Consider the following 24293-nt stretch of genomic DNA (forward strand, 5'->3'; position numbering starts at 1 on the left):
TTTGAATAATTATTATATAATTCCATAGACTATTTAACATTTATCTTAGTTAATCGTTATATATTTAGATGCATCCAATTTCGCCTCTTCTATATAACGGATTTTTAATAACCATTATATAAAGGATGCTATATATTGCATATTTTTTAGTAATATCACTATCAGTAAATGATTAATGTAGTTTAGGCATTTGTAATTTTCTTTCATCATTTTCTTCACATTTGTAAATTAAGGGGTATTTTTGTCATTTTATAAAAATTAAAGTAGTCATCTTAGTTAACCGTTATATATTCAAATGCGCCCCAATTTTGCCTCTTCTATATAACATTTTTTTAATAACCATTATATAGAAGTTGTTATATATTACCTATTTTTTAGCAGTGTCAGTAAATGATTAAAATAGTTTAGGCACTTATAATTTTCTTTCACCATTTTCTTTAACGACAATTAAATTCTTTGAGACTTATAAGGTATTATTATATTTTGTAAGATTAAATTATTATTATTTTATTATGGAGGGATTTATTTGTGATTTTTCCTAATAGAAGAAGCTAACCAAAACGTGAGTTAAAAAAAAATGCAATCAACCATTTTTCTCTTGGGACCATGACTTATAACGGGTGTGTGAGTGTATAAAAAAAGAAAAAGAAAAGAAACATTTTCTAAAAAAATTATATATTAATACAACATATGATCCATTTTTACATCACACCTAAACATCTGCACAAGTTAAAATTTGTACAATATAATCTTTATAAATAACAACATAAACTTTGTAAATAACATTTGTACGAGAACATGTATATCTGTTGGAGCAAAATTTGCTGGAGCGAAATCTGTATCAGATTTACAATAACCTTCAACGATCATAGAGGAAGAATTTTACAATCTATTCTAGAAGTGAGTTTTTATCTAAAGAATATGTTAGAATTTTGTCTTGAGATGCAAATCGCATGTCTAGGAAAATGAAAATTCAAAGATCTGGGTGGAGAGCTGCGATTTGAGCATGGTGTGATTCAAGGGGAACTTGATGAGGATGATCTGGATCCAAAAATTATAAACAAGGCATAGGAAGAGAAGCAAGTCCCAATTATAACGATGGTGTTTGCAAACGCACGATCGTTTCTTCTAGTCCTCTTCTTCTTTTGCCTTCCTGTCGCTCCGTAATCAGAAGCTCTCCTTCTCGCTGTGGGGCACCGAACATAATCTCCTACTTGATTATTATAATTAAAAAAAGTTAATCATTTAATCCTTATCATTTTAACTCAATTATAATTTAATCTCTAATATTTAACTTGTTTTAATTCAGTCTCTGAAATTTTAACTCAATTATAAATCAGTTCTTAAACTTTATCTCTTACAATTTAGTTCTTGAAGTTTCAACCTCTTAAATATTAGTTTTTATATTTTAAAAAATAAAATTATAAAGATTAAAAATATTTTAAAATTTTAAATATTTATAGTATTTATAAATATTAAAAGGATTTAGTAATTTACGATATTAGTAATAAATTTTAAAATATTTTTAATTTTTATAATTTTATTTTTTAAAATATAGAGATCAATATTTAAGAGGTCAAAACTTCAGGGATTAAATTACAAGAGATAAAGTTTATAGACTGATTTACAATTCAATTAAAATTTTAAGGACTGAGTTATAATGAGTCAAAATATAGAGATTGAATTATAATTGAATCAAAATTATAAAAATTAAATGATTAATTTTTTTCTTATAATTTTGATGCAAGGAAGAAGAGGAGGAGGAGAAAAGCGTAGTTGAGCAGTAGTGAATTATGAAAGAGATAACTTAGTCATTTCTGAGAGACAAATAATTACAAATAAGGTCCTTTAGACCTGCAGAAAAATTTCAAAATTTATTGAGCTTTATCTGCAAATATTTTCATTTTGAGGGCCCAACATTTGATTAGCCCTATAATTTAGGGGGTGGTGGGGTGGGGGGAGTGGGGGCCAATGGATCATTAAGGACGCTCAACAAATCCACTGCCCTGATCCTACCCGTCACGCGGGTTGCCCTCGGGGATCAAGTCAGTTGGACGACAGGTTGAAGTCTCTCGCACGCGCGCGCGCGCACTCCCTCCGTTCAAAACACTCTCTGAAAATATAAAATATTTTTTTTAAAATCAAATATTTATAAATATAAAATATTTTTAATTTTTTAACATATAATCATTATTTTTTTTTTAATATCTCTATTGATAGCAACTTTATATTTATTATAAGGTATTTAATAAGGGTAAATATAAAAAAATAAGGTTGGTTAAAAAGTTGATAACTACTTAATTGAGAGACAAGATTTAATTAAAAATGTCTTATATTTTTAAACGGAGGGAGTACACTCATGTTATTTTTTATTATATTTTTTTAATGAATATTAATTAAGTGAATGTGATTTCTTTTTATATACATTATATAAGTAATACAGATTGATTTTTTATTATCATGAAAATTTTTAAGAGAACTTAATATTTTGCTTTTATGTATGATTTTAAATTGATTTCTAAACTTGATATATTATGTAAAAATAGTGCATAATTATTGAATTAGTTTGAAATTTGGAAAAAATTACTTTTTATTGTCAGCTTATTTTTTAAGGGAATATATTGTAGATGGAGATAAATCACATTTTTTTAAAATAAAATTGATTTAATATTTTTTTATTAATTTTTAAATAATTTCTCCACCAACCTTGATTTTGTCTACCGAGTTGGCTTGGTCTCCACTTGATGTACGAGGACAGAACAACGAGGGTTGATATAGTGCCCATTTTAATTTTAATTTATATTTAATAAAAATATATTTAAAGAATTTAACTATTTGTTGGATTTGATAAAAATATACCTCAGATGTAATTTGCATTTACTTTTGAGAGTTACTCAAACAAGTATATAGTCAATCCAGTCTCATCCGGCTTTTGTGCATCCAACTAATAATTAAGAAAATCCTACTATGCCCATACTGTTTTCTACTAATTTAATTTAATTTATCTAAAAAAAAAAACACTTTGAAGCAAAAGACTTCCTTTCCTCCTCCAAGGTTGGCTTCAGTGCTCATAAATTGTGATGAACATCGAAATCCATCTGGATAGTTTGGATTTATTTTTTCACTTATATATATATATTTTTCAAAAAAATTGTATTTTAATGGATATAGAATTTACTAACTATCGTTTTTCCCAAAAAAAAAAATTGAAATTCTGGACTAAAAATTATAAATCTAAAACTCTAAAATCTCACATATTTAAATCAGATTTAGATGGTTTAGAATTTATTGCAGCTATAAACACCGTGATGATCCATTCTCATCAGAGTGACAAGCACCAAGACTAGACAAAACACATCCTCCGTCCGAGCAGTTAAAGTTGACCAACAAAACAGGCAAATATATGTGTCCCTTCCTTCTGACTATGTACGTATATATGCTGTTTCAACTTTCAAAGACGCAAGAAGTTACAGCTGCTTACGTAGCTCGAAGCAGCGCGCACATGTAGATATATATAGTTCATGACCAAAGAAACTATAAACGTCCGTAGCACTGCCCAGTCCCAGCAGTTGAGAAAGATGAAATCATGAACCTCAAAACTTAACACAAGAAACAATCATACACACACAATTGAAATATATATATATATATATATGTATGTATGCATATGAGAGGAGGGGGAAGAGATCAGAAAAGCTACAGCGAAGTGGAAGTGAAGGAACGAAGGTCCATCTCCTGGGTCCATGCACTTCTGTCCTGAACGTGCAATTGCCAATAGGTTTCAGCCACTGCGTCTGGGTCCATATCTTTGCAATCCCCACTTGATCCTGATGTTCTCTCCCACGACGACGTCGTTTCTTCTTCCCTGCATCATAATCACAACCTCTTATCAAATAACGAGACATCGACTATGAGCAAGTGCACCACAACGGGAAATTAATTAACCTGGCATGGCCGACCACCCCGTCAATGATAATATGAGCTACGTGCACTCCCTTGGGTTGAAATTCCCTGGCCAAGCACTGCGATAGTCCTCTCAATGCAAATTTCCCACAGCCTGTCCATTCACATCACATCTCACTCTATTTCTCTTAACTGAAGGAAATCAAACAACACAGATCGATGAAAATGAGTTTACATAGTTCAGAGAAACCAGCAACGCCGTTCACAGAAGCTGAACACCCAGTAAACACAATCGTGCCCCTTCCTCTTTCCACCATGCCCGGCACCACCTTCATCCACACACACACACACACACATGGTTCAACTGATCTCATTCGATAATACTTGTTTGAAAACGAATGAACAACACGCATGTACATGTATACTTACCTGTTGAGCGCAGAGGAAAGCACCGAGGGATGAAACGGCGAGTGATTTCTGAAAAGAGTCTAGGCGAATATCTTGGAAGCGGGTTGCGTTGAGAGACGACTTTGGAGGCTGGTAAGCATTATAAATCAGAACCTCCACGAATCCCAGAGAGTGGACTCCTTCGAACGCGTCCCTCACACTTTTAGCATCCGAACAGTCTATTCTAATTGCAAATACCTGCTCCGCCTTTTCCTCCCTCGTTATCTCCTCCGCCAATCTTGACAGCCTCCCTGTTTACATTCCAGAATCCCCAGTTTTCACATTTTAATTTGTTTTCCCGATAAACAAACAGAGCGATCGAGAACACTTGCCTAGGTCTCGAGCGAGGATGGCGACGGTGTAGCCGTGGCGAGCGAACTTGTGGGCCATGGATCTGCCGAGCCTGGGACCCACTCCTACTATAGCAGCTATGCCCCGAGCTCCATTGGAGGAAGAGTTTGCCATGCTTCGCAGATACCACAACACCAACGTGACTGACTGTGTATGAGAAAGCAGAAGAAGGAAGAAGAAAGATATATACCGAAGAAGAAGAGAGAATGGAAGGAAGAAAGAGAGGATAAAGAGTAGTGTTGGGGCCGCCGGGGGGGTTGTTTGGCGCGTCTGAATCTTTGCCTCCTTCATAAAAGGCAATCTCTCTGCAACGAGCAGGTGGTCTTATTATTATTACTACGTATCTCACTACTCCCTCTCACACTTAATTATCACCATCCCTATCTTGTCTGCTTTTATATCGCAATTAAAGTCCGTGTGATGGAGACTCGCTAGCTGTGTCTCGATTGCATCATTGAATTGATTGACGCATTCACTATCATCTACTGTTATTGGTGTCTGAAACCCATAAAAAAAGGGGGCAAATTTTATCAATTTCACTATAGAAACTTGTAGCAGATATTGCAAATAATGCTTTCTCCTTCCTCGACCTGGCATGTGTCTCCAATAGCTTTAACAAGAGATAGGACCAAACCAAGGATCAGAAGGATTGAAGGCAGAGAATAATTAACAATAGCTCAATCATCGCGCACTTAACCACCAAAAACCAGAAAATTACAAGATTTGTTCTTACCACATCACTTGCCTTGAGTTTTATCTCTTGTGTGTGAGTGGATATATTGCAATTGCTTTTCCAAATCTAATGATTTGAGAGCTTGGCAAGAATTGTGGTGTTGAAAGCAAATGTAGATTTTAATGTATGACGAAAGTGATGGTGAACTGATTGGTAGTACTCTTAGCAAGAACCTGTACGAAGAGGATAATTTAGATTTAATTTCTTGAAACCTGTGAGGAAGTCAAGTTAAATCTTTTACTCCCGCTTAAGTTGTTCAGTATATGTGATTTACAATTTGCGGTTACGAATATTCAGAAATAAAAGAGAGCAGGTGCAATTATGCGAGTTAACATAGCATTGTAATTGAAGTCGGCGGAGTCATTCAAAGTCCCACATCGGGAAAGTAACGAAAGTTCCTACGCGAAAGGAACTATAAAATGGGAAGCAAGCGCCCTTTTTCAATTACGCAGCCACGCAGTGAGCACAGAGCGAACTATTCTTTCGCCTTTTACTAAAGAATACCGTGTGCACGCTGCATAAAGTGGCATACGCCAATTTTTGGGAGGGTCCCACCGATGTGGGGTCCTACATGTCAGTCTTAAAGTATTTCTTGTTGCTTACTTAATTTAACTAGTTTAAACTTGAACAATTTTAAGTGACATCCTGCATTTTTCAAGTTCGTTCAGTATTGTGGGCCATCTGTGGCTTCAAGCCTTGTGGTCCATTAGGTTCTGGACTGATAGCAGGAGGCCCAGAATAGTAGTACGAAGAATTCACATTTGGCTCAGCGCGTCGGGGGTGAAAAAATAGCTGATAGTTAGGATTAATAATTTGGATCAAGTTTAATGAGTTAGTCTAATCTAAATTCATCTTAAAAGAAATTAGAGCTGAATTTGGTTATATAAAATTTTTTAAAAAGGTAGAACACTTTAAACTCAAAATAAGGTTGATCCAAATTGAGCTGGAGCTAAATAAGCCCAATTGTTAGAAATTTGAACTCTATATGTATATAAAGTTAATAATTTTGATCAAGTCTGACGGGCCAGTCCGAATTTGGCCAAAAAAAAGTTAAAGATGGGTTTGGTTGTATGGACTTTTTTAAGAAGATAGAATACTTTAAATCCAATCTAAATAAACCTGGCTCGTTCGAATCACTAGCTTTATTGATAGCAATTCCTATCTTTCTTGGGTGGGTTTCTCCCTTTTACTTTTTCTCTCTACTATCTCTTAACTACAAATTTAAACCGTATAAATTAAATTTATATTTTTAAAAATTATAAAATTTAAATATTTTAAATTTAATTTAACGATCAAGATTTGCACTGATTTTTTTCCTTGCTCTCTTTTGCAGAGAAAATTTAACTCCATCTTTCTTCTATAGGACCTACTTGAAATTAATTCTCTATAATGGTCCTTAACTAAAATTTTAGTAAATTATAAGACTTGTCAATAATTTGCAACTAAAATTAATTCTCTATAGATTACAAGACCTGTCAATAATTTGCAACTGATGTTACTAAATTACAAGTAAAATTAGCAAATTAACAACAAATATTACCAATTGTCTAACAAACAGATTTAATTTACAAGTAATATTGGCAAGTTAATAAGTGTAGTAAGAAAATTAACAATCAGTGATTCTGCATAACAAGTGAAGGGTATTTTGGTCTTTTCATGGTCAAAATTCTTTTGACTTTTCTCCATTAGATTGAACTGAAATTTTTAAAATTTTTTGGACCTACTTGAAATTAATTCTCTATAATGGTCCTTAACTAAAATTTTCTCTAATTCTAACATTAATATCTTTTTATAAAAAAGAAAGAATAGGATGTAATTTGAGTAAATAAGTGAGGACATGTAACGACTGTTGATCGTGATGATGAGTATGGGGGAAATTAAGGGTTTAGGGTAGAGAAGTTTTATGATCTTTATCCTTGTGATTTTCTTCTTGTCCCCTTGATTGTAATTTCTTTTCTTCTTTCTACTACATTTTCTAGTTGTTTTTAAGACCATTCAGCTATTTTAATCAAAGATACAAGTCCCCATGACCTAATTTCATATCATTTCTTGAGTTATTGCTATTTGACTTCCTTGAATATTTCATGTGACCATTCCATTAGTGCTTTCATTGGGAGGACCCGTAATTGAAAACACCAGATTGATGGAGATCCAAATAGACCATATGAAGTTGATAGAGCTTGGGGAACAATGCAACTATGTGTATACGGTTCATATGGAAAAGGTACAGAGTTTCATAGAAGCTCTATCTCGTACTTTTGGTTGATCTTTCTAGAAATGTGGATTTACTAATGCAGCCTTACGCCAGGTCCTTGACTCAAACACAGGTCACCTAAGAATCACAATCACACCAATAGATTCAATTGGGATAGGTTAAGGTAGACTTTCCATGCTTTGATGAGCTAGGTCTACTTAGCTAGGTATTTTAGGCAAATAAATCTATTACTAATACAAAATGAAGGATACTTAGTGACTCCCCCTAGCTGCGGTTCATTTCGATGGCCTAGCCATTCCATGGTATTAGATCTTGCAAACACTAATTGAATGCGTGGGCTAAGATCGCAAAGGCAATGATCACTCATTTTAGGCCACCCTAATATGAGTGCCTTCGGGCCTAACTCTTCAAATTCACTCAGGTTGGAATAGTCACGGACTATTACACAAAATTTATACTCCTAGCAAATCATGTTGAAAAAGTGATCCAAGATGCCTTACTTGATTATTTTGTCAGTAGACTCGAGGATGACATAAGGCAAGTATCATATCTAAAAAAAACTGACCCCTAATTAGCTAGGTAAATGAGGTTAATTATGTAAATTAATGTAGTGTGAAGTTACAGAAATCTAACGAGTGTTTTGGGCTGTCGTTTCAACCCTAGGATTGAGTTCAGAGTAAGGTCGGGTTACCTGGGTATGAAAAAGTGAGAAAAACAGAGAAAAATGGCTCTATGCCACATGCCACGGTATGTGCACAAGATGCTACGGTGCACAGTGCCATCTAAACAAGAAGACCTTTCTCTATATCACATGCCATGTGCCGTGACGCACAGTGACAAATCTATAAAAATAAGACACAAAAACAAAAAAAAACAAAGGAAAAGCGAAGGGGAGACAAAAGAGCTCTACTAGAGTTTTAAGAATTGAAGTATTAGGAGTGTTTTAAGGCTTCCAAACACTAGAGGTAAGATCCTTAAGCTTGAATATCTCTTTCTCTTCCATTTTTCTTGAATTTGGAAGTTGTGGTTTAGTTGAGAAAGATGATTTTTGATTCATAGAGGCTATGAGTTCGAATCCATTACTTAAATAAAGTTAATAAAAGTTGTTTAAGCTATTTAAGTCTAGAATTTATGGTGTTGAGTTTTGGTGGTCGTGGGATAATAAATATTCAAAATTTCCACTATTAATGAGGTGGTTGGAGCAATGTGACTCTATTAATAGTTATTTAGGAGTTCAGTAAAGTTAATGAGAGTTAAAAGAAGCTAAGAAACCCTATAAATACTCTTGTATGTGAAGGGACTAAATCTTGGGTGAAAAAGTGTTTGATTAGATAGTAAAAATTATCCAAGAAAAGATATTGATGATTTTTATTGTGATCCAATATAAAGTGGTTGCATTTGTCACCATTTAAGCTTTGTAAAAGCTTTGGGATTGTGTGTTTGAGAGGTAAAAGTTTTGATTTTTCAAAGGTTTGAGGTAATTGAGGAAAATCTTCTTGTTCTTCTATGTATTAATTGATTTATTGATTTTACATATATTAACTGAAATATGTGAAATTATCTAGAATGCAAGTAAGGCGTAAAATATTTGCAAATGCAATATTATGATTTTTACAAAGTTCAATAATTGATAAGTGGAGTTCAAAAATATAATTATTGTAGAGTTCAATGATATGATTATTTGTGGAGTTCAACAATGTGATTATTTGTGGAGTGAATTGGAGGTCAATGATTAGTATGTAAGTGTTGTGTGATGTCCAATTGTGACTTGATTATGATGATTTTATGCATACTTGTATAATGAAAATTTGCATGCTATGAGAAATTGCATTTTAATGCACTATTGATCATGAGAGGCAAGGGTTCACCTAACAATAGGAGTCGGGGATTAAAATTCATATGGTAAGGCTGCCATCAGAGCTTGATAGTTTGCCTGAATTTATTATTCATATTATCCCACTGGTTCAACGAGAGATTCAAACCTAGCTAGTTTTTTATTTATTCAATGAGGAAGATAATTTAGGGAGAATGACACCCTATGTAACACCTTCAAAATTCTTTTTCCACATAATTAGCTTAGCCATGATAGATCCTATCTATCATGGTAAATAAAGGACAACTAAGTATTTCTTAAAAATAATTATCTATCATGGTAAACAAAGAACAACTAAATCTTTCCTAAAAATAATTCATTCTCTTGAAAGTAGTATCATGGTAAAAAAAGGACTATCATGGTGGAAAGAAATTAAATTACTTTTCTTTACAAATGAGTACTATGGTAAAAAAGATTCTAGCATGGTAAAAAGAAACAAACTAGATAAACTATTATGGTAAAAACAATTTAACATATTAAATAGTCATTTTTAAAATTTAGAATCCCAAGCATTTATAATTAAAAGAAAGTGTGAAAGGCCCATGTGATCCCACATAAGTTAAAACTGTACGAATAGATATAAATTAGAAATTTAGCTATTATGCTTTTTAAAAACTTTTGACTATTTCACAAACATTTCTAATAATATATAACCATTTTTTCCTATTTAAAAAGAAATCATAGTTGTATTACAGTCAGCCAACACATTTTATATCAATAAATCTAATATAAAAGTATTTAATAATTAGTTTAGGTTTGTACAATTCAACATCTCAAATAAATTTTAACCTACCACATACCATTAAACCAAAATAATATTTTTCCAACCTTATACTCTCAACAAGTGTAAACCATAAACGCACAACCAAAATGGATAGCACAATTAATTTTCAAAACAAACTAATTATATAGCCCAATAATCATACTATTTCAAACCATCCAAAATAAACTAGATATCAAAGTTACAGTCATTCAAAGTGCAAAAAAGCATAAACAGTTTGAAAGGCATATTACATCATTCATTCATATAATTGTTAATAAATAAAAAGTCTTAGCTTTAGCAATATAACACATTAAAAATTATAAATTAAAATACCAAAAAGAAACACTGGATTTATGCCACTAAGCCTCAAGGATTCCTCCACACGTCACTTGTGACTCTTCTCCTAAAAATTGTTAACCACATAATAAGATTTAAAAGTCCTAGTAATCAATGTTAACTTATGATAATATATACAAATAGTTAAATGTGTGCTTGCTAAATGAGGAAACATCAATCATATAATCTTGACAAAATACGAGATATTGTAATGCATGACAAACAACCATCCTTATCTCTTTTCATTAACATCGAGCTATAACCCTCACTCAGTGCTAGATTATCAAAACAAAAATAAATTAACCCAAATCCTTACAAGTCATCAATTAGGCCTGGCATACCACGTGATACAAAATACAATAACAATAAGTTTTCTAACACCTCCCACAAAAAACAAACAATTACATATCAACTTGTACAATTATATAACATTACAATTTCACAATTTTTTCTTTTTCAATAATATTATAACATGACATTTTACTTGACAAAAATAATTAAAAATATATATTCATAATTGCACAATTTTTTGATAAACATAACAAAATAATTTCTCAACAACAATTCACAATTTCCTCAATCACCACACAATTAATATGAAGTAACATTGATCATAAATTAAAATATGGTTATCTCATGGCTTTTTTAATAAATTTTTCTTTATAATTTCTCTTCCACCACAATCTTTACCAACAATACAATTTAAAATAATATATTATTTATAAATATTAGTTTTAATTATTAAAACTAATAAAATAACTCTAATAATAGAATTAGAAAATATAACATAATTCCTAATCTCATTATTAATACAAACCTAGAGTTAGTACTCTCAAGAAAAAATTTTAACTCTTCTTTTAATTATCCATAAATACTAACAAGCTAAAATCAACCTACAAACTAAATTCTATTATCAAAATTTTTTTTATTCCATAAATTCGCACCTAAAAATATCCAAAAATTATAAATTTAATCTTGAGCATAAAATTATTATTCTATAGCCATAATAATTTATTTTTCATCCCAAATAACCATCTAAACATCAACAAATTAGCTTATATTTTCATATTTAACAAAAATCTATCCATAAGAGTCTAGGGTTTAACTCATAAGCCTCAAATTCAAATTCCATCAATAAACTAATACTTTAAAACATTTATCATATTATTAACAACATCAACAATTACATTTATTTATCATAAATTCGTCTTTCTTTTAAATCTTAAATTTTTCATCATCACAAAATCAGAGATTAAAAGAGTTAGATGACAAAGAAAATTTTTTAGAATACACATAATTTTAAAAAACTTAAAATTCCATCTAAAATATCCTATTATGGGGTCAAAATTTAAAATTTCTCTTCCCCTGTCGCTCATCACTCTTTCCGCGGCGCTGGAGCTGGAAGAAGACGACGGAGTGAGTATATATATATATATATATATATATCTCCCTCTCACGGAGCCACTGCAGAACGAAGAAGAAGAAGAAAAGACGGAGGAAAAGGGAATGAAATGGGTATTTTGTGTGTTCGTGTCTAATTGTAAATGGCAATTACAATTGCCAATGAATTGGCGGTGGCCCACGTTCCCCTGCCCCTGTCAATGCTATGATTATTATTATTATTCTTGTTTGTATTATTTTATACATTTATTTTTAAATATAATATTATTGTGAAATCATTCCACCAATGCTGACAAATATTTACTACCTTTAATTTTATATTTCTTCTACACAAAATAATATTTTAATGCTTTAACAATATAACTAGAATATAATTTTCTCCAATTTCATGTATTAATTAGTACATTAAATCGCAAGCCTATGAACCTCTAGATGTTAGACAACATAAATTAAGTTTTACTAAACTTTAATTTACCTAATAAATCATATTCAAACTTTACTTAAATCTTGTAAGTAAAAATTGAAATGTTACACCCCACAATGTGAAGTTTGGAGAAAACTGTATTCCACAAGTGAGTTAGGCAATCTTGGCCGGCTAGTCCCTTATGCATGAATGGCTTAGGTAGTCTCATTTTATAGACAATCCTAATGTATTACAACCCACGGTTTCATATCAGAAGCATAAGGAGGATATAAGAGAAGTGTGATTATGCATATTATGATAAAAGAGCATATGATTGTTTGTAATGTATCCTTTACGATGAAATCTTGTGGTTAATCTTCTATTATTATGAATATTGATTTTTATGAAATTATCTCATGAATTTATGCCATTGATGATGAAAAAGGAAAATATGTGCTTGAATATATTGATTTGACTTGAGTATGATAACATTTGCTACTTGTATTAAAATTGATTAACATGTATTAGTATAAATTAGATAAACCTTAGTTATTAAGTGATTGTACTCACCCTATTATTTTAATATTCAGGAGCTAGCTCAATGGGACAAGACAGAGGGAAACGGTTTGAGATATAGGATTTCTATCATATCTGTAGGCCTCATTTTCCCTTTGGTTATTATTGTGTATAATTTTATATGATATTGCCAATTAGGAATGTCCATGTTTTTGGGCTTACTTACATTAGGAGGTTGTTAAACTATCTTGTGTATTTTGGGCCATATGATGTGTTTGTATTGATTGTTAGATTTACTACAAGGAACAAATACTAGTGCAAGTAGGAAGTTAGCGAAATGGTAATTATTATGGAATGATGTGATGATTTATGAGATTGTTGCTTCCCTTTTTATTTTTGTGATTAAGGGGGTTGAATATTGAAAATGTGTTTCATGAGTTATGTTTGTGATGTGATGTATTACATAGGTCCGTAATAGTTTATTGAGTGTGGTCTGGGTTTTATTTGAAGTTTTTGACACTTGATATGAAATTAGGACACCTGATATGTGTTTGAATTGTGAAAAAGAGAGAATTGTGAATTGAATGTTCAATTTTTGATTGAGAAATGATTTGAATATGAAATCAGTGTCATTAGTTAATTTTTGATTGAAAAATGATTCAAATGTGAAATCAATACAGATACCAAGATCACCTTAATCAGACGTCAAATGAGAAAATGTGGCATGTTGAAAGTTTGCCTCAGTTGCTATCATATGATAGCAACAATGCTGTCAAAACTGTACAATGTGTCGTGGTGCAAGACAAGAGGCTCATCGTCTATTTTTCCTACCCTGTTTTGTTATTTATACTTATTATTGTAGATGCTTTAAATTGTGAATAATCATATGCTTCCGCATACATCGAATTACTCTAATTTTGAATTGTAAAAGTATATTGCAATGTTTTAAATTTTGAAAACTTGGGATCCTTGTTTTGTAAAACTCATAAACGTGGCAATATTTTTGGAGATAATCCCTTAATTATATTGAAATTAGAGTTGATTGAAGATTAGTATGGGAGACCTTACAGCAAGAAGTGGTGGTAAGGAAATCCATGACCCTTACCAAAGTCTATGCGTTTGCACAACTTTATGATGAAAAGAGAGTGATTACTTGGGGGCCTCTTGTAATTATGGATTTAACCCTGGAATGGCAGCAAGGGGAATTTGATGGTGAACCCTTTAGCGAATCAGAATATCTGAAGCCCTACCACAGGGTTGTTGCTAAGTTCGAAAATGAAGCCTTTGACCCCTGTTAAGAAGTTAACGCCGGTAGAGATGCAACTACAGTGAGACAAAGGGTTGTGCTACATTTGCGATGAGAACTATAATTTCAATCACAAGTGCTCGAACCGTCAACAATCAATGATGCAATATTACTTAGAAGGAGAAACAAGTGGTGAGAAGGAAGAGACGGTCGGAGCTATAATAAAGCTTCACCACCTATAACTATTAGCTCTTCAAGGTGTATCGGGACTCTGTACTACTCGATTCAAGGGAAATGTGTGCAGTATCGATGTGTCAATACTATTAGACTGAGGGAGCTCTGATAATTTTGTTCAATCTCATTTGGTTCAGCACTTGAAATTACCCATAAAAAAGATTTCAGGATTCAAGGTGTCAATTAGTGATAATTCATATATTTTTACCCCACTTGACTTTTTAACACTTGTTTGGCCTATTTGAGTTTAGTTGGTTAATAACTGCAATTAAGGCGCAAAGAAATATTTTAAGGAAATTGTTGTGATTTATTGCATATCTTTTCAGATTTTTTTTGAATATTTTTTTAATTTCTAAAATATATTTTTTATTGATTTCATTATTTTATGTGTAGGTGGCTAGATGAAAAAAAATAAATAAGAGGAATTTAATTTCTTCCCCATTAATTTTTAGCATTATTTTCCTTTCCTTTTATTATTTTAAAGTATTTTCCCTAAGTCATTGTTGATTCATCCACGTTTAACGCTTCATTCACCTTCAATTTTTCTTTTCGACCGTCACATGAATTCATTGTTTTTATTTTCCACCAATTCAATTCTTGGTCACGTGCTCACCACTCACCCATTGAATTTCATGAATTTATCCATTCACTTCTGATTGAGGAGATAGAACACAAACGTCCTGCTTCCCACGCACGCGAGATCGTCTTTTCTCTCATCATTTCTCCACTTCTCTTCGTCTCTATATCCTGTTCCGTCCTGCTTCTGCAATTTGTCACAAGTTCCAATCAAACAATTCCACTCTCCATCGGATTCAAAACCTTGCAAGAGTCACAGCCTCTACCTTCCAACTTTTCAATTCGCACGCTTCAATCTTTCTCATCATGGCCGTGGGTTCAACATCCTTTGGAAGAAGATCCGTGATGGAATTACGTGGCTAAATTCACTTGGATTCCAAGGAGTAAAGTGGATATGCATGAGTCTTTGATCTTCAAAGAGTCTAAGCAATTTTATTTCTAGTTTTCTTTTCTATTTTGGTTGCTATTTCCTTAGATTTCCTAATTTCGTTTGGAGGATTGTAATTAGTGCACTTGAAGTATTTGATAGAGATGAGAATTGAGAGAAAAAAGTATTGTATTACTGTCGGCTGCAGTGTACAAGTGTAAACATTACCTTATATAATTATGACACATCACCCTAGAGAATACACGCAATGCCATGTGGCAGAAATAAAGAATAGGAGTAAATACAAGTAAGATAGACTATCTACAGGACTTTGTGTTATTGGGCTTTAGTTGAGTCTTAAATTTAATTGATAAAATGATTGAGACACTTAATTGAGGAGAACTTGTATTTTGGCTATTGGAATGTTGGATTCTATGCTGGAATTTTGATCTTCATTGCTATATTAACATGCTTTCCTTGTTCTAGAATTGGCCCAATGGATTAAATGGTGTGATTGTATTGTTAAATCATTGGAAACTTAAATTGGATGTAGTCAATTGTTTAATTTCAAATTAGGTACAGTTTGTGGCTGTTTCTAACTAGTCCAATGGCAAATAACACATTAAGAGCTTAATGGAGCAAGTTTAGTTTGTCATGAGATTGCTAGAATTCTAAAATTGTATGGTAACTATGCTTGCCAGGTTCAAGTGGTTGTTTGGGCATAAGACTAATGAAAATGAAAGCTTAGTCAATTAAACAGTTGTGACAAGAATTTCATTCCACTAAACTCTAAAAAATTTACTATTTTTAATTGAACACATTCACTCAATTTTCATAAAAACTTAAAAAGCGTGGAAAATACTAGTTTAGGTTAATTTTAATTGCTGTTCAGGTAATTGAATCAAAACTTTTTGCTGCTGTTTATTCACTTAAGAATTAGTTCTAAAATCAATCTCAATTCAACTTATTGGGAAGAATGACCTAAGTTGAACCATATACACATTTAAGTTGTAGCTTAGTTAATTTGAGGCCCATACAAATTAGGCTTATCAGCTAGTGGCAAGAGTTATTTACATGGGAATTAGATTATCTAAGAGCTTCCTCTCCAGATTTAAGGGTTCCCATGAAAGTTGGTGCGTTCATACTGGAGGCTATAGGCTATGATGGTGTTAACAGCCAGATGGCTGGCCATGTTAGGAGAGCACTTTTTTTATTATTTATTATAGCATGGCTCAGTTGAAATTCTCACAAGAGGGAGAAGTGGTGACATTGTAAGGTACCGGTAAAGAGGCCCCTGAACATGTTCAATTCCATCAACTACGTAGGTATAGTAACACCAATGCTATCAAAGAGTTGCATGTTTATGAGCTACTTTAATTAGAGATGTAACATCCTGATTTTTATATAATAAAGAAATTGTGGAATTTAGGTTTTGAGGAAAAAAAAATGATAATAATAGGAATTTATATTATTTGAGGTTATTTAGAAATAATATTATGATTAGGTATTTAATTATGAATTTAAAAATTTAAATTTAAAATCACATAAGCAATATTTAGTTAAGATATAATACATAAATAATTTTTTTTATGTGTGTGTTAAAAAAAAAAAAAGAAGGTAGAAAGAACAAAAAAAGGGGGGGTGGAAGGTTGTTGTTTCTAAGTCCCACATTGGTTAGATGAGGGAAGAGAAGAGGTGCCTTCATGTATAAAAAGGAGGGGGTGTGTGCATTAGGAAGCATGAGAGGCTAAGATGCAATTTAGAGAAAATTGCAACTTTGGACCCAAAGGTTTGAATAATTAAATTCAAACCTATAGTTTTTTTTTAATATAATTTTGGGACTCACAATCCCATTTTTATATTATTTTTCTCTCTTCCTCTCACGTTGCTCGGCGTTTTCTCGCAAGGGGGGATTATTTTTTTTTTTCTTCAGGTATGTTCTAACTTTCCTGTTTAGATTAGCATTTAAAAATTTATTTAATTACAAAATTAATTTTATAGTTATTTTCTAAATAATATTAGCTTTCTAGTGATATGATTATTTTGTAGGATAGAGTAAATATTTTGATTAGGATTTTTCTATAGGATAGTTAATCTGATGATATGATGGATTAAAAATATAGGTTAAAATTCTTAGGGATATAGTAAATATTATAGAATATTTTCTTAAGGTTGAAACTCATGTTTAAGAATTTTTGAGTTAAAATCTAGATCTATATGGTTGAATTTATGTGGAATCTGAGATGTAGGGATAAATCTATGATTATTAAATATTTATTTAAGTATGAATAGGTATTTTTGAGGTTATAGAAAGGAGATTTGAGGCTTCAGGATAATTCTAAAATTTTTAATTTATTTTTGGATGAATTTTTAGAATGTAGAAGGATGAAATTGTGATACTAGAAGTGAATTGAGGATAAAAAAAAAATAGTTCATTAGGGTACGAGAATTTTAGAAAAGAATTTGGGAAGTTAAATAAGGCATAAATCTTAAATTAGTGTTAATATGGACTATAGATTTAAGACTTTCTAACTCTTTAAATTAGAGTTATTTATTTTAATGTAAAATTAATATATAGTATTGTGAAATAATTATGTAGATTATATTGACAAAGATAGTGGTGAAAAAGGAGTTGTGAAGGGGAACTTGTTATTCAAGACACAAGGTAACCATTATTAATGTGTTGTGATGAGTGTGTTTGTGAATGGTTATGTGTTGTTTTGTTGTTTGGAAAAATTATGAATTATTGAAAATAAATACTGTATATACTTGTTTGAAATTATTGCCAAGTGGGTTAAAAATTTATTTTTGTTTATCATGATGAGATATTATTGTTCGGATATATTCCTGTTTGGATATTTGAATGATGCATGACTTGTCAGGGTATTTTAATGTATGGTGTTAATGGGAATTTCTGTTCGGTTAATTATTACCACGTGGTAAGCCCTCATTGGACTCAATGAGTGGCGTGTCGCTTGGTCCAACTCACCTTTGGCCGGGTGATTTGGCGTCCGAGCATGGTGAAAGGAGGATATAAGGTGCAGTCATGCAATTAAATACTTGTTCGGTTTGTTTGAAAATATTGTTCGGTTAAATGTTTTGTGTGCCCACTTAGCAATCGCATGATTAGTTACATCCGCATGCATCATTACATATTAATTTTTGGTTACTGAGACTTTTAAGTCTCATTCCCCGTGGTTAATATTTTTACAGGAGCGAATCCGGCCGAGAAAGCACCAGAGGTGTAATTATGGTGTATGAGACACCATCTTTTACGTTGCCTCTTATTTTGAATTATACAATGTATCTTGTGCCAACTTAGGACATATCTTGTCTATGGAGCATGTAAACTCTAATCCTTTTTATTAAATGCATTTATATGTCCAAGAGGATTATGTCTGTCCCTTTTGATTCATGACCTAATTTAAATAACATGCTATGAGGATCATGTCTGTCCCTCATGGTTCTAATTGCTTTTTGAGATATTTCAAGACCTGTGGTATATTGTCTTGGATGTATCATGGTAGAAATTTTTCTACCATGATAAGGGTATGATAAGGGTTCAATGAAAAAAAAAAATAATTTCTTGAATTAATAACTTGCGAAAAATCGGTTTGTAAATTTGAGGGTGTTACATATTGGTATCAGAGCATATAGTCGGTTGGCAATATACATTGTTATGGTGCTTCTCATTGTATGGCCATGATATAGCTAGGCTAATTTTATTATTTATATCTTGTATCCTTTAGGAGGGGAGAGAAAATGCCTGTTACTCGTGGTAACTCAGGATTCCAACATGAGCACCTGCCACCGCCACTGCCAAATGAGGAGCCTGACTTGGCGGAATTAAGAATGCTTGTAAAAACATTAACAGACAAGGTTCAAGGATACGAACAAGAGTTGACGGAGCTAAAGAGGCAAAAGGTAACTGAAAATGGAGATAGGGCTCATGTTGAGAGTCATGTGGGGGAAGGCAGTTCCTCACATCCTGCCACTCTGAGAGATCATGAGTCTAGAAGGAAAGAAATTAGGCAGGAGGAACAGAGAGCCCCACCGACCATTACTGATGTGTGGGAAACTGTTAGGAAGTTTAACCCTCCTACGTTTGATGGTAACCTTAAACCATCCGTGGTAGAGGAATGGGTGAAGAGACTCGAATCCATCTTTCGAGTAGTCACATGCACCAGCAATCAAAAAGTACAAGTAGCATTAGTGCTCCTAGTGAAAGGAGCAAGAGATTGGTGGGAGACAGCAGGGCCCAGGGATGATTCTACACTCACCTGGGAGGAATTCAAGGAAAAATTATTCAGGCATTACTTTCCATCAGAGTTAAGGTCTGAGAAGGAAGCGGAATTCCATGCCTTTAAGCAAGGGAACCTCGATGAGGACACATTCATTGCTAAGTTTCAGGAGTTATCTAGATACTCCACGTACCTGCAGTATAGGGATGATTCCGAATGGAAGGCTAAGCGCTTATTGGAGAAGGCTAGACCAGAATTGAGGGAACAATTGGCTCATCTAGATATCCGAGATTATGATGAAATGTGCATAAAACTACAAGTAGTAGCTCGCAGTAAGAAGGAGGTTGAGAGAGAGAAGAGGGGTTATTCATATAGTAGACCCCCAACCTACCCTCGACCCACCGGAGGCATTATGAAGAAAAACCATCAGGGTTCGAGTAGCTCATGGAACCAAGGAAGGCAGAAGGGTCCATTTCAAATGGGCCAAGGACAGAGGAGCTATCATAGTAGTTATTACGGGTCACAGAGGAGCCCAACAGTATCTACCCCTGCCCCGAGTACAGCGAGCTCTCAACAGTGCACTAAATGCGGGCGTCGTCATTTCGGACAGTGCTGGATCTGTTACATTTGTGGGAAACCCGGTCACATTGCAAAGTTTTGTGGGGACAACCAGGGCTCAAATATGAAGAACCCTTCCCAACATCCTACTGTCTCTGGTCGTGTGTTTGCTCTTACTCAGGACACCATGAACTCCCCAGATGCCATTAGAGGTAACATCAAAATCCTTCATCATGATATTGTTGCACTATTTGATTCGGGTGCTACACACTCTTTTATTTCTGAAACTTGTGTAAAGAACCTTGATTTGCCTGTGTGTATTTTACCGTTTGATATGAATGTGTCTACTCCTGCGGGAGAATCTGTGAGGACCGCTAAGGCATGCCTTAACCTAGTAGTCGAGTTTAAAAATAGGAAAACAACTGTGGACTTAATTATCCTACCACTGAGAGGTATGGATGTAATTGTGGGAATGAATTGGATGGCTGCAAATGGTGCTATCCTAGATTGTAGAGAGAGGAGTGTGTCTTTATCTTCTTTGTCGGTGACCCCAGTCGAGACTCAAGATCATGTTTTCTTGTCGGCGGCGCAAGTTGATAGATGTATGAAGAAGGGTTGCCAGGCCTACATGGTTTTCTTCTCTATCCAAGCTGAGATTGATGAAGGCGTGAAGAATATCCCAATTGTCAAAGAATTTGCGGATGTATTTCCAGACGAAGTCTCCGGTTTACCCCCAAAGCGCGAGGTAGAGTTCTCAATTGAATTGGTACCCGGTACAGGGCCAATTTCTAAGGCTCCTTATCGGATGTCCCCTTCAGAGTTAGCGGAACTGAAAAAGCAAATCGAAGAGCTACTTGAGAAGGGTTTCATCAGACCGAGTGTTTCACCTTGGGGATCTCCAGTCCTTTTTGTAAAGAAGAAGGACGGAAGCCTCCGATTGTGCATTGATTATAGACAATTGAACAAAGTAACCATCAAGAACAAATATCCACTTCCGAGAAAGCACCAGAGGTGTAATTATGGTGTATGAGACACCATCTTTTACGTTGCCTCTTATTTTGAATTATACAATGTATCTTGTGCCAACTTAGGACATATCTTGTCTATGGAGCATGTAAACTCTAATCCTTTTTATTAAATGCATTTATATGTCCAAGAGGATTATGTCTGTCCCTTTTGATTCATGACCTAATTTAAATAACATGCTATGAGGATCATGTCTGTCCCTCATGGTTCTAATTGCTTTTTGAGATATTTCAAGACCTGTGGTATATTGTCTTGGATGTATCATGGTAGAAATTTTTCTACCATGATAAGGGTATGATAAGGGTTCAATGAAAAAAAAAAATGATTTCTTGAATTAATAACTTGCGAAAAATCGGTTTGTAAATTTGAGGGTGTTACATATAATTGTAACATCCTGATTTTTATATAATAAAGAAATTGTGGAATTTAGGTTTTGAGGAAAAAAAAATGATAATAATAGGAATTTATATTATTTGAGGTTATTTAGAAATAATATTATGATTAGGTATTTAATTATGAATTTAAAAATTTAAATTTAAAACCACATAAGCAATATTTAGTTAAGATATAATACATAAATAATTTTTTTTATGTGTGTGTTAAAAAAAAAAAGAGAAGGTAGAAAGAACAAAAAAAAGGGGGGGTGGAAGGTTGTTGTTTCTAAGTCCCACATTGGTTAGATGAGGGAAGAGAAGAGGTGCCTTCATGTATAAAAAGGAGGGGGTGTGTGCATTAGGAAGCATGAGAGGCTAAGATGCAATTTAGAGAAAATTGCAACTTTGGGCCCAAAGGTTTGAATAATTAAATTCAAACCTATAGTTTTTTTTTAATATAATTTTGGGACTCACAATCCCATTTTTATATTATTTTTCTCTCTTCCTCTCACGTTGCTCGGCGTTTTCTCGCAAGGGGGGATTATTTTCTTTTTTCTTCAGGTATGTTCTAACTTTCCTGTTTAGATTAGCATTTAAAAATTTATTTAATTACAAAATTAATTTTATAGTTATTTTCTAAATAATATTAGCTTTCTAGTGATATGATTATTTTGTAGGATAGAGTAAATATTTTGATTAGGATTTTTCTATAGGATAGTTAATCTGATGATATGATGGATTAAAAATATAGGTTAAAATTCTTAGGGATATAGTAAATATTATAGAATATTTTCTTAAGGTTGAAACTCATGTTTAAGAATTTTTGAGTTAAAATCTAGATCTATATGGTTGAATTTATGTGGAATCTGAGATGTAGGGATAAATCTATGATTATTAAATATTTATTTAAGTATGAATAGGTATTTTTGAGGTTATAGAAAGGAGATTTGAGGCTTCAGGATAATTCTAAAATTTTTAATTTATTTTTGGATGAATTTTTAGAATGTAGAAGGATGAAATTGTGATACTAGAAGTGAATTGAGGATAAAAAAAAATAGTTCATTAGGGTACGAGAATTTTAGAAAAGAATTTGGGAAGTTAAATAAGGCATAAATCTTAAATTAGTGTTAATATGGACTATAGATTTAAGACTTTCTAACTCTTTAAATTAGAGTTATTTATTTTAATGTAAAATTAATATATAGTATTGTGAAATAATTATGTAGATTATATTGACAAAGATAGTGGTGAAAAAGGAGTTGTGAAGGGGAACTTGTTATTCAAGACACAAGGTAACCATTATTAATGTGTTGTGATGAGTGTGTTTGTGAATGGTTATGTGTTGTTTTGTTGTTTGGAAAAATTATGAATTATTGAAAATAAATACTGTATATACTTGTTTGAAATTATTGCCAAGTGGGTTAAAAATTTATTTTTGTTTATCATGATGAGATATTATTGTTCGGATATATTCCTGTTTGGATATTTGAATGATGCATGACTTGTCAGGGTATTTTAATGTATGGTGTTAATGGGAATTTCTGTTCGGTTAATTATTACCACGTGGTAAGCCCTCATTGGACCCAATGAGTGGCGTGTCGCTTGGTCCAACTCACCTTTGGCCGGGTGATTTGGCGTCCGAGCATGGTGAAAGGAGGATATAAGGTGCAGTCATGCAATTAAATACTTGTTCGGTTTGTTTGAAAATATTGTTCGGTTAAATGTTTTGTGTGCCCACTTAGCAATCGCATGATTAGTTACATTCGCATGCATCATTACATATTAATTTTTGGTTACTGAGACTTTTAAGTCTCATTCCCCGTGGTTAATATTTTTACAGGAGCGAATCCGGCCGAGAAAGCACCAGAGGTGTAATTATGGTGTATGAGACACCATCTTTTACGTTGCCTCTTATTTTGAATTATACAATGTATCTTGTACCAACTTAGGACATATCTTGTCTATGGAGCATGTAAACTCTAATCCTTTTTATTAAATGCATTTATATGTCCAAGAGGATTATGTCTGTCCCTTTTGATTCATGACCTAATTTAAATAACATGCTATGAGGATCATGTCTGTCCCTCATGGTTCTAATTGCTTTTTGAGATATTTCAAGACCTGTGGTATATTGTCTTGGATGTATCATGGTAGAAATTTTTCTACCATGATAAGGGTATGATAAGGGTTCAATGAAAAAAAAAAAATGATTTCTTGAATTAATAACTTGCGAAAAATCGGTTTGTAAATTTGAGGGTGTTACAAGAGACATTTGCACACATAACTCATATCATAAAATTAAATAAAAAAATAATCTATCCTTTATTAAATTTTAAAAATAATCTTTTTAATATTTAATTTATAATTAATTTACAAAAATGTCCTTTCAATATCTAATTTTTTCAAGTATTAAAAGATTCAAAATGTAAAAAATTCTTTGGAACAAGAGAGAAGATGAAATTAGACAGAAGAGAATGTGAGACAGCAAAGTAGTGTGAGTGAGCCACAGTTACAGCTACAAGAGACAAACGCGAGATAAGATACATCATCGATATTTGACGGAACGGAGCACGTTGGCAAAAACATGGAGCTACAGATTCATAATTTTTTATTTTACTAGTTTAGGTATTTGACTTTCTATGATAAGTTAAGAGTCCAAAAATTTTTGTGGATTGTATTTGATCCATTTTGAGTAAATGATTATGTATTTTTTGTATTACTGATTCGCTA

At 32.7% G+C, this 24293-nt stretch overlaps 2 protein-coding genes, 1 long non-coding RNA gene and 1 other non-coding gene across 5 annotated transcripts; 3 read left to right on the forward strand and 1 right to left on the reverse strand.

Annotated features, from left to right (window-relative positions):
* Positions 1-3257: 3257 nt before the first annotated feature.
* LOC129311089 (short-chain dehydrogenase/reductase ARMGADRAFT_1018421-like) lies at positions 3258-5011 on the reverse strand. The gene is made up of 5 exons (XM_054953073.1): positions 4683-5011; positions 4333-4601; positions 4139-4232; positions 3946-4057; positions 3258-3865 (listed from the first exon to the last, which is right to left on the reverse strand). Exons 1-5 carry the CDS (start codon positions 4990-4992, stop codon positions 3697-3699), a joined length of 954 nt encoding a protein of 317 aa, XP_054809048.1. The 5' UTR covers positions 4993-5011; the 3' UTR covers positions 3258-3696.
* An 873-nt stretch (positions 5012-5884) lies between these two features.
* LOC129312281 (U5 spliceosomal RNA) lies at positions 5885-6001 on the forward strand. Its single transcript, XR_008593524.1, has one exon. It is a non-coding gene; the product is annotated as a U5 spliceosomal RNA (small nuclear RNA).
* An 11605-nt stretch (positions 6002-17606) lies between these two features.
* LOC129310610 (uncharacterized) lies at positions 17607-18768 on the forward strand. Its single transcript, XR_008593148.1, has 2 exons — positions 17607-18029; positions 18578-18768. It is a non-coding gene; the product is annotated as an uncharacterized LOC129310610 (long non-coding RNA).
* A 1129-nt stretch (positions 18769-19897) lies between these two features.
* LOC129310372 (uncharacterized) lies at positions 19898-23672 on the forward strand. Of its 2 annotated transcripts, none has more exons than XM_054952194.1 (3): positions 19898-20375; positions 22790-22855; positions 23404-23672. In XM_054952194.1, exons 1-3 carry the CDS (start codon positions 19907-19909, stop codon positions 23436-23438), a joined length of 570 nt encoding a protein of 189 aa, XP_054808169.1. In that variant the 5' UTR covers positions 19898-19906; the 3' UTR covers positions 23439-23672. The 2 variants fall into 2 exon arrangements, 1 of the variants encoding a protein (XP_054808169.1); XR_008593102.1 differs by lacking the exon at positions 19898-20375 and adding an exon at positions 21929-22124.
* The last annotated feature ends 621 nt before the right edge of the window (positions 23673-24293 follow it).

Source organism: Prosopis cineraria, unplaced genomic scaffold (assembly GCF_029017545.1).
Source record: "Prosopis cineraria cultivar Desert tree isolate PC_DT_omini unplaced genomic scaffold, ASM2901754v1 PC5, whole genome shotgun sequence".
NCBI lineage: Eukaryota > Viridiplantae > Streptophyta > Magnoliopsida > Fabales > Fabaceae > Prosopis > Prosopis cineraria.